The sequence below is a fragment of the Scyliorhinus torazame genome, chromosome 4 (genome assembly GCF_047496885.1).
Source record: "Scyliorhinus torazame isolate Kashiwa2021f chromosome 4, sScyTor2.1, whole genome shotgun sequence".
NCBI classification, from domain to species: Eukaryota; Metazoa; Chordata; class Chondrichthyes; order Carcharhiniformes; family Scyliorhinidae; genus Scyliorhinus; species Scyliorhinus torazame.
Window position 1 is genome coordinate 194,623,283 of NC_092710.1, and position 15,065 is coordinate 194,638,347.

A 15,065-nucleotide genomic window follows, 5' to 3' on the forward strand; every position below is an offset into this window, starting at 1 on the left:
CTGCCTCTGGGGTCTCTGCATACCTCCTATCGACCTGTAGTATCTCCTTTATCAGTCGGTCCGTCTCTGTCCTGTCTACCTTCTTCCTGTGGGCCCATATCGAGATCAGCTCCCCTCTGAACACCGCCTTCAATGCCTCCCAGACCACCGCTGCCGAAATTTCTCCCTTGTCATTGGCCTCCAGGTAATTCTGGATACATTTCCTCAACCACCCGCACACCTCTTCGTCAGCTAAAAGCCCCATGTCTAACCTCCAGTGCGGGCGCTGATTACTGTCTTTACTAACCTGCAGGTCAACCCAGTGCGGGGCATGGTCTGAGATTGTAATCGCCGAGTACCCCGTGTCCACCACCCCCGTCAGTAGAGCCCTGCTCAGAATAAAGATATCAATCCGGGAGTACACTTCATGCACGTGTGAGTAGAAGGAGAACTCCTTTACTCTTGGCTGCCCAAATCTCCATGGGTCCACCCCCCCCCCCACACCCCCCGGGTCCACCCCCCACCCCCCCTGCCCCCCGCCCCCCCATCCCCCCATCAGCTCCATGAACCCTTTTAGTTCCTTTGCCATTGCTGCCATCCTGCCTGTTTTTGAGCTTGACCGGTCTAAACCAGGGTCAATAACTGTGTTGAAGTCCCCTCCCATGACCATCTTATGCGAATCCAAGTCCGGTATCTTCCCCAGCATCCTCTTTATAAACTCCACATCGACCCAGTTTGGCACATATACATTTACTAGTACTACCTGCACCCCTCCAATTTCCCACTGACCATAATGTACCGACCTCCCCCATCTGGAACTATTCTTCCCGCCTCAAACACCACTCGCTTGTTGATCAGGATCACGACCCCTCTGGTCTTTGAGTCCAGTCCCGTGTGAAAAACCTGTCCGACCCAACCTTTCCTTAACCTAATCTGGTCAGAGGGGCTGGTTTAGCACAGGGCTAAAGAGCTGGCCTTTAAAGCAGACTAAGGCAGACCAGCAGCAGGGTTCAATTCCCATACCAGCCTCCCCGAACAGGCGCCGGAATGTGGCGACTAGGGGCTTTTCACAGTAACTTCATTTGAAGCCTACTTGTGACAATAAGCGATTTTCATTTCATTTCACAAGGTGCGTCTACTGCAGCATTACTACGTCCGCCTTCAGTCCTCTCAAGTGCGCGAACACGCTGCCCTCTTGACCAGCCCATTGAGCCCTCTTACATTCCAGGTGATCAGTCTAGTTGGGGGGTTCATCGCCCCCCCCCCTTTGCCGATCAGCCATCCCCTCTCTTGGGCCAGTCACCAGCCTGCACCCCACGCCTACACCGGCCCGCCCCCAGGCAGCCCCCCCCCGACCCCCTCTCTGTCCCTCAGCAAAAGTCCCTCCCTCGTCAGCAGAACATTTTCCCCCCTCCCCCCCCAGTAACAGCACAAAATAAATCAACCCCTTTGATAAGCCCAACATCTATTTACCCCCCCACTACGCTTCCGTAAGCTAGCCCGCCCAGCTAGCTTGGTGGCCCTCGCCCGTGGTGCCAGACAATCTCCCACCTATTGTTCCCTCCCCATCCCCCCCCCCCCACCCCCCGCTCTGACATACATATTGAAATGAAAAACAATCCCAACACAATTGTCCGACAGAGATTTAAAAACCCCCCGAGTTAAAAAAGATCAAGCGAAAGATCCAGCATCTGAACAAACACACCTCAATCCCCCAACAGTGCAAATGGAAACTTCACCTCACTCAGCTCTGCAGCTGGCCCCCGATCCATACAGCAGGCATTACAAATAATGTCCGAAAAAGCAAAAAACAGGAAACTTTTTTTTTGAAAAACATAAACGCTACAGCAAATTTCAAAGTTCAAAGTTCTCAGTCCGACACCTGTCCTTTCCTTTTCGTGAAGTCCAGCGCTTCCTCAGGCGACTCGAAATAGAAATGTTGTTCCTCGTATGTGACCCAGAGGCGGGCCGGGTACAACAGCCGAACTTCACCTTTTTCTTGAAAAGGGTCGACCTGATCTGATTGAATCCCGCTCTTCTCCTGGCCACCTTTGCATTCAGGTTTTGATGGATTCACAGGATCCGCCGGGGTCGGAGAATCGCCGGGGGCTGGCGTGAATCCCGCCCCGCCGGTTGCCGAAGTCTCCACCACCGGATATTCGGCGGGGGCGGGTATTGCGCCGCGCCGGTTGGCGGGCCCCCCCGCACGATTCTCCGGCCCGGATGGGCCGAAGTCCCGCCGCTAAAATGCCTGTCCCGCCGGCGTAAATTTGGGCGCCAGTCGGCGGACATCGTGCCGTTTCCGGAGAATTTCGCCCCTGATCCCCATTCTCTTGTCTTTTCCCCATAAACCTCTAATCCCCTTACTGATCAAGAACCTATCTATCTCTGTCTTGAAGACACTCAGTGATTTGGTCTCCACAGCCTTCTGCGACAAAGGGTTCCACAGATTCACCACCCTCTGGCTGAAGAAATTCCTCCTCATCTCTGTTTTAAAGGATCGTCCCTTTAGTCTTAGATTGTGTCCTCGGGCGAAATTCTCCGGAAACGGCGCAATGTCCGCAGACTGGCGCCCAAAACGGCGCAAATCAGACGGGCATCGCGCTGCCCCAAAGGTGCGGAATGCTCCACATCTTTGGGGGCCGAGCCCCAACCTTAAGGGGCTAGGTCAGTGCCGGACGAATTTCCGCCCCGCCAGCTGGCGGAAAAGGCCTTTGGTGCCCCGCCAGCTGGCGCGGAAATGACATCTCCGGGTGGCGCATGCGCGGGAGCGTTAGCGGCCGCTGACAGCTTCCCACGCATGCGCAGTGGAGGGAGTCTCTTCTGCCTCCGCCATGGTGGAGACCGTGGTGGAGGCGGAAGGGAAAGAGTGCCCCCATGGCACAGGCCCGCCCGTGGATCGGTGGGCCCTGATCGCGGGCCAGGCCACCGTGGGGGCACCCCCCCGGGGCCAGATCGGCCCGCGCCCCCCCCAGGACCCCGGAGCCCGCCCGCGCCGCCTTGTTCCGCCGGTAAGGTAGGTGGTTTAATTTACGCCGGCAGGACAGGCATTTTAGCGGCGGGGCTTCGGCCCATCCGGGCCGGAGAATCGCGCGGGGGGGCCCGCCAACCGGTGCGGCGCGATTCCTGCCCCCGCCAAATATCCGGTGCCGGAGACTTCGGTAACCGGCGGGGGCGGGATTCATGCCAACCTCCGGCGATTCTCCGACCCGGCGGGGGTCCTCCAAGTTGAAATATCCTCTCCACATCCACTCAATACAGACCTTGCAGTATCCTGTACGTTTCAATAAGATCCCCCCCATATCCTTCTAAACTCCAACGAGTACTGACCCAGAGCCCTCAACCGTTCCTCATACAACAAGCTCTTCATTCTAGGGATTATTCTTGTGAACCTCCTCTGGGCCCTTTCCAAGGCCAGCACATCCTTCCTTAGATATGGGGTCCAAAACTGCTCCCATGTTTCCTGTTAGTTGGTCTTCTGTTTTTCCTGTTAGCTGGTCCCTGTACATCCTGCTAGTTAATCTCCCGTGCTTCCTGCTAGCTGTTCCCTGTGCATCCTGCTAGTTGGTCTCCCGTGTGTCATAATATACACCAGTATATCATGGTGCAGACACACACTGATGGACACACAGTGGGACCAATCAACATACACAACACCGCAGCCAATCACCAGTGAGAGCACACGCACGATAAAGACAGGGGACATCAGAGTTCCCGCTCATTCGAGTAGCAGCCAGCTAGGAGCACAGAGCTCACAGCCTGCAACACAGACATTCACCATGTGCTGAGTGCATTGACTGGTTAGGACAAGGCAAAGGTCTTTAGTTAAAGCTGGTATTAGTTAAAGCTGGTATCGTATTTACCCACAGTTCAAGGATGTTTAAATAGTTAACCTTTTAATAAAATAGTGTTGCACTACTTCAAGTGTTGGAGACCTTTATGTGATCCAGAACACCCAACACATCATGATACCAGGAGTGGTTGCACACTAGCACTTCTTAGACCTACCTGCAAGTGATCTGCCTTCCGCCAGCATTCTGTCATTCTGCAACATGGACAACATCAGCCCGCCGCCGCCACTCCGCATCGCCGGCAACCTCGGGGCCAACTGGAAGATTTTCAAGCAGCGCTTCCAGCTCTACCTCGAAGCCACGGACAGGGAGGGCACCTCAGACACCAGAAAGATTGCTCTTCTCCTCTCCATGGCCGGGGACCAGGCCATCCATATTTTCAACTCTCTCACCTTTGCAGATGACGAAGACAAGACGAAGTTCAAGACTGTTCTCCTCAAATTTGACACTCGCTGCAGCGGTGAGTGAATGAAAGTTTTGAACGCTACGTGTTCCAGCAGCGTTTGCAGGGTAAGGACAACCTTTCCAATCCTTCTTAACGCACCTCCGCATCCTTGCGCAATCCTGCAGCTGCGGGCCCACCTCCGACTCCATGATACGTGACCAGATCGTTTTCGGTGTTCAGTCGGACCCCCTATCAGCAGCTCCTCAAAGTAAAGCAACTCACCCTAGTGACCGCCATCGAGACCTGTGTCACACATGAAAATGCCACCAGTCGGTACTCCCATACACAAGCGGCTGAAACGGCGCGGCAAGGTCCCCACGAGGTGGAACGGGTCCAAGTGATTGAACACCTCCAGGGCCTCAGCCTGGATGAGGGTGCCCATTTTGCGCGCTTTTCGCAGACTCCCACGCTTGTACGCACCAAACGAGGGGACAGCGACATGGAGGAACGTAATTCGCAGGCGCGCACCACGCAGGATCGCACCGCGCATGCGCAGTGGCACAGCGAACGTGTTGACGTCACGTCGTGCGGCAACTGTGGCTCCACCCATTTAAAGCGGCAATGCCCCGCAAAATCCCGACAATGCCTACGATGTGGAAGACTTGGCCACTATGCTGCCTGCTGTCGAGCAGCTCAGCCTTCCAATTCATATCGCTTCAGCCAGCCTCGCAGGAATGTTCGGGCAATTCAATCCACGGTCACCGAGTCCGATTCCGACCTCCCACACAGCAGTGACACCGAGGACCCGAAGGCGCCTTTTCAAGTCGGTGTTGTGACGAAAAACAGGCTGTCCCCGAAGCAAAGACACCAGCCGCTGTCAGTATACAGCATCGATCCAGACGATGAGTGGTGTGCCACCCTGACGGTCAACCTGTCCCAAATACGATTCCGCCTGGGCACTGGTGCCTCCGCCAATCTCATGGCATGGTCTGCTTTCCAAAGCCTTCGTGTCAAACCAACCAATCTCCCATTGGCCTGCCAGCTATTGGACTACAATGGCAACATCATTCCTGCTACCGGCTCATGCCAACTCGAAGTGACGCACAAGTCACGAAAAGCCATCCTTCCTTTCGAGATCATGGGCTCCTCGAAGGACTCTCTGCTTGGCGCACAGGCATGCAAATTGCTAAACCTCGTTCAAAGAGGTCACTCTCTCTCTCCCGATGACATGTCTGCCTTCCAGGATGCTGACTTCAGGCTGCAACTCAACGCCATCATCGACCAGCACCGCGACGTCTTCGAAGGCATGGGCACGCTCCCATATACTTACAAGATCCTACTCAAACAGAACGCCACGCCTGTGGTGCATGCACCTTGCAGAGTCCCAGCACCCCTCAAGGACCGCCTCAAGCAGCAGCTGCAGGACCTCCAGGACCAAGGAGTGATCTCCAGAGTTACGGAACCAACCGACTGGGTCAGTTCCATGGTGTGCGTAAAGAAGCCTTCCGGCGAGCTCAGAATCTGCATTGATCCCAAGGATCTGAATCACAACATAATGAGGGAGCATTACCCAATCCCCAAACGTGAAGAGATCACATGCGAGATGGCTCGGGCCAAGCTCTTCACCAAACTTGACGCCTCGAAAGGATTCTGGCAAATTCAACTAGACAGATCCAGCAGGAAACTGCGTACCTTTAACACCCCTTTTGGCAGATATTGTTACAACAGGATGCCGTTTGGGATCATATCGGCGTCAGAAGTATTCCACAGGATCATGGAACAAATGATGGAAGGCAGAAGGTGTTCGCGTCTATGTTGATGACATAATCATTTGGTCCACCACCCCGCAGGAGCATATCAGTCGCCTCCAGCGCGTTTTCAAACGCATACGGGAGCAGGGCCTACGCCTCAACAGAGCCAAATGCTCCTTTGGCCAGACGGAACTCAAGTTCCTAGGGGAACTCATCTCCCAGTTGGGTGTGCGGCCGAATGCGGGCAAGGTGGCTGCCAACACAGCCATGAAAAAGCCAGAAGACAAGAAGGCGGTCCTCCGATTTCTGGGCATGATCAACTTCCTAGGGAAGTTCATCCCTAACCTCGCCTCTCATACCACAGCTCTCAGGAACCTGGTCAGGAAGACGACAGACTTCCAATGGCTTCCTGCCCACGAGCGCGAATGGAGTGAACTTAAAACCAAACTTACCACGGTCCCGGTATTGGCCTTTTTTGATCCAGCGAAGGAGACAAAAATTTCGACCGATGCCAGCCAATCTGGCATTGGGGCAGTGCTCCTGCAACGCGATGAGGCCTCATCATGGACCCCCGTTGCATATGCGTCACGTGCCATGAACCCCACGGAACAGCGCTACGCGCAGATAGAAAAGGAGTGCCTGGGCCTGTTGACCGGTGTTGTCAAGTTTCATGATTGTGTGTACGGCCTTCCCCAGTTCACCGTCGAGACCGACCATCGCCCGCTGGTCAATATAATACAGAAAGACTTGAACGACATGATGCCTCACCTCCAGCGCATTCTGCTCAAGCTCCGGCGGTACGACTTCCAGCTCATATACACCCCAGGCAAAGACCTGATCATAGCCGACACTCTGTCCAGGGCAGTCAACACCCCGTGTGACCCAGCGGGATTCGTCTGCCAGGTTGACGCCCATGTGGCCTTCGTGGCCTCCAATCTACCGGCCATGGATGAACGCCTCGTCTAAATTTGGCGCGAGACTGCGGCTGACCCCCCTGCTACAGCGTGTCGTACGTCACCTAACAGACGGGTGGCTCAAGGGCCAATGCCCGCAGTTCTACAATATCAGAGACGATCTGGTGGTAGTCGATGGTGTCCTCCTGAAGCTGGACCACATTATTATCCCACACAGCATGCGCCAGCTCGTTTTGGAACAGCTACACGAGGGCCATCTTGGCGTGGAGAAGTGCCGCCGACGGGCCCGAGAGGCAGTGTACTGGCCCGGTATCTATGACGACATCGCCAACACAGTGCTCAACTGCCCCACCTTCAGCGGTTCCAGCCGGCCCAACCGCGTGAGACCCTACAGCCCCATGAGTTGGTCACGTCCCCTTGGTCCAAGGTCAGCATCGATCTGTTCCACGCGCTGGGCAGGGACTATGTTCTGATTGTAGACTACTTTTCAAACTACCCGGAGGTGGTACGTTTACATGACATCACATCGTCTGCAGTCATCCGTGCCTGTAAGGACACCTTTGCTCGTCACGGCATCCCACTCACTGTGATGTCGGACAATGGCCCCTGCTTCGCAAGCCAGGAATGGTCCAACTTTGCCAGGAGGTACAACTTTGTGCATGTGACATCCAGTTCCCTGTACCCTCAATCCAATGGCAAAGCGGAGAAGGGCGTCCACATAGTCAAACGGCTCCTCTGCAAGGATGCCGATGTGGGATCCGACTTCTACCTCGCCCTTCTGGCCTATCGCACGGCCCCATTGTCCACTGGCCTGTCGCCAGCCCAGCTGCTCATGGGTCGCACCCGAAGGACGACGGTGCCGTCCATTCACGTCCCAGACCTCGACCATGTTCCGGTCCTTCAACGTATGCAACTGTCTCATGCACAGCACAAGGCGGCTCATGACGCCCATACAGCTGATCTCCCTGCTCTGGCTCCAGATGACAACGTCCGCCTCCATCTTCCGGATGGTGGCTGGTCTGCAACTGCTGTGGTTCTTCGGCAGGTGGCCACCGGATGGTTCCATTCTGCGCCGTAATTGCCGTGCCCTTTGTCTCGTTCTGCGCTCACTATGTGATCCTCCGCCAGTGCCATGCCCTCCTGTTGTCCCTGACCTGGACTTCCCAGAGATTCCGGTTACTCTGCATCCTCCGCACTCTGACGCAGTCCAGCCCACTCCTCAGCTGGTGGCTCCTGACCCACCCTTGAGGTGGTCAACCAGAATTCGTCACCCATCTCAGAGGCTTAATTTGTGAACTTTGCACTAATGGACTCTCTGGTCTGTTCTGTTCTTCCGTTTAATCGTTCAAGTGGTTTGTATATAGTGTTCATCTCGTTATTTGTGTGACACACTGTTTTTTTCTGCACCAGGCACCTTCCCATGTAAATAGCTTAGTTTTATGTACATAGTCCTGTAAATATTTCGCACACACGTAGTCAGGAACATTCACCACAAACTATTTATTGTTTACGCAGGCACATTTTTTTATATAAAAGGGGGGATGTCATAATATACACCAGTATATCATGGTGCAGACACACACTGATGGACACACAGCAAGACCAATCAACATACACAACACCGCAGCCAATCACCAGTGAGAGCACACGCACTATAAAGACAGGGGACATCAGAGTTCCCGCTCATTCGAGTAGCAGCTAGCTAGGAACACAGAGCTCACAGCCTGCAACACAGACATTCACCATGTACTGAGTGCATCAACTGGTTAGGACAAGGCAAAGGTCTTTAGTTAAAGCTGGTATTAGTTAAAGCTGGTATCGTATTTACCCACAGTTCAAGTATGTTTAAATAGCTAACCTTTTAATAAAATAGTGTTGCACTACTTCAAGTGTTGGTGACCTGTATGTGATCCAGAACACCCAACACATCACCGTGCTTCCTGCTAGCTGGTCTCCTGTGTTTCCTGCTAGGTAATATCCCCTGCTCCCTGCTAGTTGGTCTCCCAAGCTGCCTCCTAGCTAATATCCCCTGCTTCCTGCTAGGTAATATCCCCTGCTTCCTGCTAGCTAATATCCCCTGCTTCCTGCCAGCTAATATCCATCCCCTGCTTCCTGCTAGCTAATATCCCCTGCTTCCTGCTAGCTAATATCCCCTGCTTCCTGTCAGCTAATATCCATCCCCTGCTTCCTGCTAGCTAATATCCCCTGCTTCCTGCTCGCTGGTCTCCTGTGCTCCAGCTGGCTGGTCTCCTGTGTTGACTGTGTGCTGGTTTCACTAGTTCTCTGTGCTCCTTCCTTCAGTTCAGTGACTCTTTCTCCTTCAGCCAAAATGGAATTGTTGGAAGGATGGCCATTTTGGAAAAAAATGCATAAACAGTACTCCTTAAGATTCCAGAAGTTAATTCAAGCCGATCATCCAACTCAATAGCCTAATCCTGCTTTCCCCCCATATCTTTTGATCCCCTTCACCCTAAGTCTTATATCTAACTGCTTCTTGAAAACATACAAATGTTTTGGCCTTAACTACTTCTCTTGGTAACAGATTCCACAGGCTCACCACTCTCTGGGTGAAGACATTTCTCCTTAGCTCTGTCCTAAATGGAGTACCCCATATCCTCAGATTGTGACCCCTGGTTTGGACACCCCACCATTAGGAACATCCTTCTTGCATCTACCCTGTCTAGTCCTGTTAGAATTGTATCGATTTCTATGAGATCCCCTCTCGTTCTTCTGAACTTCAGCGAATACAATCTTAACCAACTCAATCCCTCCTCATACGTTAGTCCTGCCATCCCAGGAATCAGTCTGGTAAACCTTTGCTGCACTCCCTCTATAGAAAGCACATCCCTTCTCAGATCAGGACATTCTTCCTCAGATGAGGACATCCTTCCTCAGCTATTAAATTCCTCATTGATATTGAACCCTTTTGAGGTTGCAACTGCGTTACCTGATGCCTTTTTAAATCCCTTTTTTCGGAACAGTCTGTTTCTGGTAAGGAAGTTGATCCCAAGGCTCTTGAAACAAGAAATGACATCTCTTGACCTGCTCATCAGGAATGCATTCTGCTTCATGCCAACTCATGCTGTGTGCCTCAGCCTGTATACTTCCCTCTGGCTCAATTGACAGCTCAGCTGATAGCGCCCTTGCCTCTGAATCAGAAAGCTGTGCTTTCCAGTCCAAATTCAGATTCTTAAGCATCAAATCCAAGTTAATTCTCTAGTACAGTACTGAGGGTATACTGCTCTGTCTGAGTTTCTGCCTGGATGTAGTGTTAATCGAAAGCTAGCTCTTGCAGGTTGATCTAAATGATAGTTGAAGTATGTATATACTGCAAATATTTTCCCCTCAGTGAACATTAGTAAGCAACCCAGTTTATCTAGTTGTTATAATTTGTCAAGAGAAATATAATTGAAAGGTCATACTTACCCCAACAGCAGGATTAATAACATAGGCCTTGTGTAACTTTTCCAGCCTCTGCATTCTTTCCGCCACTTGAAGAAATGTCGAGTGCCATCCGTCGATTTTGTCAGGTCTTCAAAAGGCAAAGTCAAACAATGTTCTTAATAAATGCATGTACTCAAAGTCTAGCAAATATTTCAAGCGACCTATTCACCATTATTCTTTTAACATCAGTCAAAATTGAAAAAAATCTGCTAAACAATGTTTTCATGATTGTGCATCATGATGAGAAAAATTGATGTCCACAGATTTCCTGGAATGGACAGAACTATGAGAATGAAAAGTAAAGAATGGGGTAGGGCATCTCAACAACAACATCTTGCATTTTTGTTGTGGTTTTAATGTCGCGTAACATGTTATTATACAAAATTTGTGACACTGTGCCACTTAAAGAGACATTTGGCCCAAGTACTTGTTTTTAAGGAGTGTCTCCATGGAGAAGAGAGAAGTTGAAGGGATGAGAATTAAGAAGGCATTTTGAGAGCTTAGGATACAGCAGGTGTAGGATTGGTCACCAATGATGGAGTGATTGGAGTGATTGGAGAGAGCTACAGGGAGAGGAAGGGCGAGTCCAGAAAGGATTTAAAAACAATGGTGAAAACTTTAAAGTTGAGGACTTGGACTTGGAGCCAATATAGCTCAGTGAAAACTGGGTTGCTTCCCACCTCCACTGCAATCTTACCAGGAGCAGGTGGGCCTGCTGACATACAGCCTACAACGACTGGTAAAACTGTGCAGGCTGCACATCAGCTTGGGGGGCCGCCGTTGATCCACAATGTGCACAACTCTGTGCATGACTGAGGGGCACCATTTTGTCTGGCTGTGTCGATCTTCTGTACCCCTTTCAGACCTCCCCCACTTTGTCCCCCCCACCTCGGGTAGGCCCATGGGAACCCCCGCTCACACCCCTCCATCTGGAAAGGCCCCCTGGGCCCAATCCCTGGCAGCATCCTTGCCAGCCTGACAGTGCCAACCGGGCCCACAGGCAGTGCCTGGCTGGCACTTCCAGGGTATCCGACTCACACTGCCAAGGTGCCCAGGGGTCAGAGGGAATGCCAGGGTGCCAATCTCCCTAACCCCGACCCCAATGGCCTGGGAGGCCCCGCAGGTGCCATTACAACTGGTCCACATTTGTGGAAACCAGAACTAAGCATCACATTAGCAAGGTCTCCCAGGCACAGCCGTCAGGTCCCGGGTGCGGGAAGAATCCCATGAATGCATATTTAAATCAGCCTAATGTGTCATTTAAATATTCTGATCTGGATTTTGCCCAGTGAGGGCGAGATCCAGATCTCGATGTCACGTGAGACTGCGTTAAATCTGGTGAGAGGTTTTGAGCGTCGCAAATCTTGCCAGAGGCCTCTTGCAAGATTCAACAGCCTGGCTCTGACACAAAGTCGGTTACAATGAGGTCATTAAATCACGGCCAACATTTCTTTCATCTACACATCATCATTGTAAATTAAGGCTATCTTAATCAGAGAGCTAAACAGTGACCTCCTCTTTCATACCCCACTGTCTTCCCTCCCTTCAATCCTTCTTCCTCTCCTTCATGCCCCTTACTGCCAATATCATAACCTGGTGTTATGATACTAAGGGGGTGGGCGCCCCCTTCTACATCCTGTATAAAACAGGAGGGCCATGAACTGTGAGCTGGCCCCTACAGTAGAGTAACTGCTCTGTCGTCTTGTCCTGTTGCATTAAACCTTTTTCTTTTGACTCAACCTGATCGGCTCGGTGTCGACGCCTTTCTGGACCTTATAATAGCCTACACCTGCCCTTGCTGATACCGAGCCTCCAGGTGAGCTGTCATTCTCCTCATTCCCTCCTTTGTACTGCATCTAACAGGAAAAATTATTGACCTCAGAAACAACTGCATCCAACCGACTGTTACACACTACATTTAAAGGAACGTGAACCTAGTGCTACAAGAGTCTCATGCGCCACTGAATTTATCATGAAGGTAGAATGTAATTTCAAAAGGTTTTTACCATAATGAGTATTCATGGCATGTAAATGTATTACAAGTAGGAACCCTGCCATGAGATGGCGTGAGGCCCAACCTGCCACAAACACCGTGTTGAGGTAATCTCTAAAGTTGAACCCACCATAGGGATTGATCTTCAGCTCCCACCTAATTAAGTCACCCAAACCACCACATTTGCCACTCTTCCTGCCTCCATGCAATCTGCTCCGCCTCGAGACTGAGGTCAATGGCAAACCCAGTAGCGGCCTAATTTTTTCAGTTGATAACTGAATATGCATGCATTATTATTTAATTGATGCTATTGTGTAAGATGGACACTGCTGTGTTAGAACGAGCTGCCCTCCACTCTTCAAGCTGTGGTTAGCACTGCTGTCTCACAGTGCCAGAGACCTGGGTTCGACTCCAACCTCGGGTGCCTGTCTGTGTGGAGTTTGCATTTTCTCCGGTGTCTGGGTTTCCTCTGGGTGCTCTGCTTTCCTCCCATAGTCCAAAGATGTGCAGGTTAGGTGGACTGGCCATGGCAAACCTCTGCTTGGTGGGATTATGGTGATAGGGCGGTGGATTGGGCCGAGGTAGGGTGCTCTTTCAGAGGGCCAGTGTCGACTCAATGGGCCAAATGGCCTCCTCCTACACTGGAGGGATTTTATGATTCTAGCTTACTGCATTTCCCACTTTGATGTCAGATAGTTTCCATAGTCATACCCTTGCATGTGTGAATTCTCTTCCCAAACCCTTCCACATCACCCCATTTTTGAAAGCCCTGGAAATCTGCTTTTTCAACCACGACTTTGACACCTCTTCCAACTCTGTGTTTGCCCCAGCCCACACCCCACCCTCTCCCTCCATTTATGCTTGCTGTCTATTCCCCTCCCCAACACGTTGAAGTACCGGGTAAGATAAGCACGTTTAACAGATGTAGGTTATTAGGAGCACAAAAGACAGTTTGTGATGACAGAAATACATAAAAGAAATACTTTTAGGTACAGCTGCACAATTGCTGTGTGACACTATAAAAGAGCAATCTATGAACCTTACATGAGAGCATGGAGTTTGCACTGAAGGTACAGAAGAATCGGCCGGGATTCTCCCCTACCCGGCGGGGCGGGGGGTACCGGCAGGATGGAGTGGCGTGAACCACTCCGGCGTTGGGCACCTTTAGGGACCAAGCCCTCACCTTGAGGGGCTAGGCCCGCGCCGGAGTGGTTGGCGCGCCACCGGCCGGCGGGAAAGGCCTTTGGCGCCATGGCAGCCGGGGCCGAAGGGACTTCGGCGGCCGGCGGAAGTCCGCGCATGCGCGGTAGCGTCAGCAGCTGCTGACGTAATCCCCGCGCATGCGCAGGGGGGGGGTCACTTCCGCATCAGCATCGCGGAGGCTATGGCTGAGGCGGAAGGAAAAGAGTGCCCCCACGGCACAAGCCCGCCTGCGGATCGGTGGGCCCTGATCGCGGGCCAGGCCACCGTGGGGGCACCCCGTGGGGCCAGATCGCCCCCCCCCCAGGACCCCAGAGCCCGCCCGCGCCACCAGTCCCGCCGGTAAGATAGGTGGTTTGATTCACGCTGGCGGGACTGGCATGACAGCAGCGGGACTTCTGCCCATCGCGGGCCGGAGAATCCCCGGGGGGGGGGGGGCATTCCTGCCCTCGCCAAATTTTCAGTGCCGGAGAATTCGGCGGCCGACGGGGGCAGGATTCACGCTTTCCCACCTGGCGATTATCCGACCCGGCGGGGGGGTCGGAGAATCCCGCCCCAGGTCCTGAGTATATTACAAAAGCCTAGAAATAACTGGATCTGATATTAGCCTTTGGGTATTTCTTACCTTGCCATATTAATTGGATTGAACCCCACTAGAACAGGGATGAACTTGTCTAGGTTGTTCATGCAGACATCCAGCTGACCAGCTACAAATGGAGCCTGCAAACAGGAAAAGTACTTAATGTGACCTTAAAGTAAAAGTTAATTAACGCCATGGTAAACCTGAGATAGCAGAAACGTAAACTGCTGATCCCAATTTACTTTACTGTATTATTTTATACATAGAGCTACATCAGCTTCATGCCACAGCTGAGCAATAACTATGATGTGCCTCACAATGTGATGACACACATACTTTCTTCTTCAGGATGTGACTCCATGATCCTGCTCACAGTAAGCAAGAGTCCGAATTGTGGTGACTGTATTGTAGCGCTAACTCTGACCCAAGCTTCCTGAAACTTCTTCTTTGATCTTTTGTATTTATAGGATCATGGAAACACCCCGCTAAAGAAGACTTACGGCGCATTAGAAAATACCAGGAGGCTCAAAGTGTGCTCTACAGCTGGAGAAACACTTGCGGATTCCTGAAAACCTCATAAAACTTTGATGGGTTGGAATGGTGGTGTGCCTCAATGGGCAGAAGGGCTTCTTCTGTCCTGTATGACTCTATTAGTAATGAACAACTTAACTTTCTATGTCAGGGTTCCTTGCTCACTTCATTAATGAAGGCATAGATCTGTTGTCTATTATAAATGGGTTACTGCCTTAAACAGAGATTAAAGGAATTTTGCATCACTGTGTAAACAGTGTCATGTCAGAGTACTTTTAAGATATGGATGTTTAAGCAATGTACCTTTCAGAAAACAGTGATGTCAGAGAGTGGGTGGGGCTGAGGTCAGGTCAGCCATTTTGCAGTTTAGTTTTGCAGGTTTTTAGTTTCAGTTTTGAAAAGAGCTGGTGTGTGTCCATGTTTTGCAGTTAGTTTGA

At 51.7% G+C, this 15,065-nt stretch overlaps 1 protein-coding gene across 1 annotated transcript in view; it reads right to left on the reverse strand.

Annotated features, from left to right (window-relative positions):
• gckr (glucokinase (hexokinase 4) regulator) overlaps nucleotides 1-15,065 on the reverse strand; it is a 177,020-nt gene that overhangs the window by 80,994 nt on the left and 80,961 nt on the right. The window contains exons 8-9 of the mRNA XM_072499054.1: nucleotides 14,143-14,237; nucleotides 10,307-10,412 (exon numbers count right to left, since the gene is read on the reverse strand). Coding sequence (XP_072355155.1) covers nucleotides 10,307-10,412; nucleotides 14,143-14,237 — 201 coding nt within the window. The remainder of the gene's footprint in view (nucleotides 1-10,306; nucleotides 10,413-14,142; nucleotides 14,238-15,065) is intronic.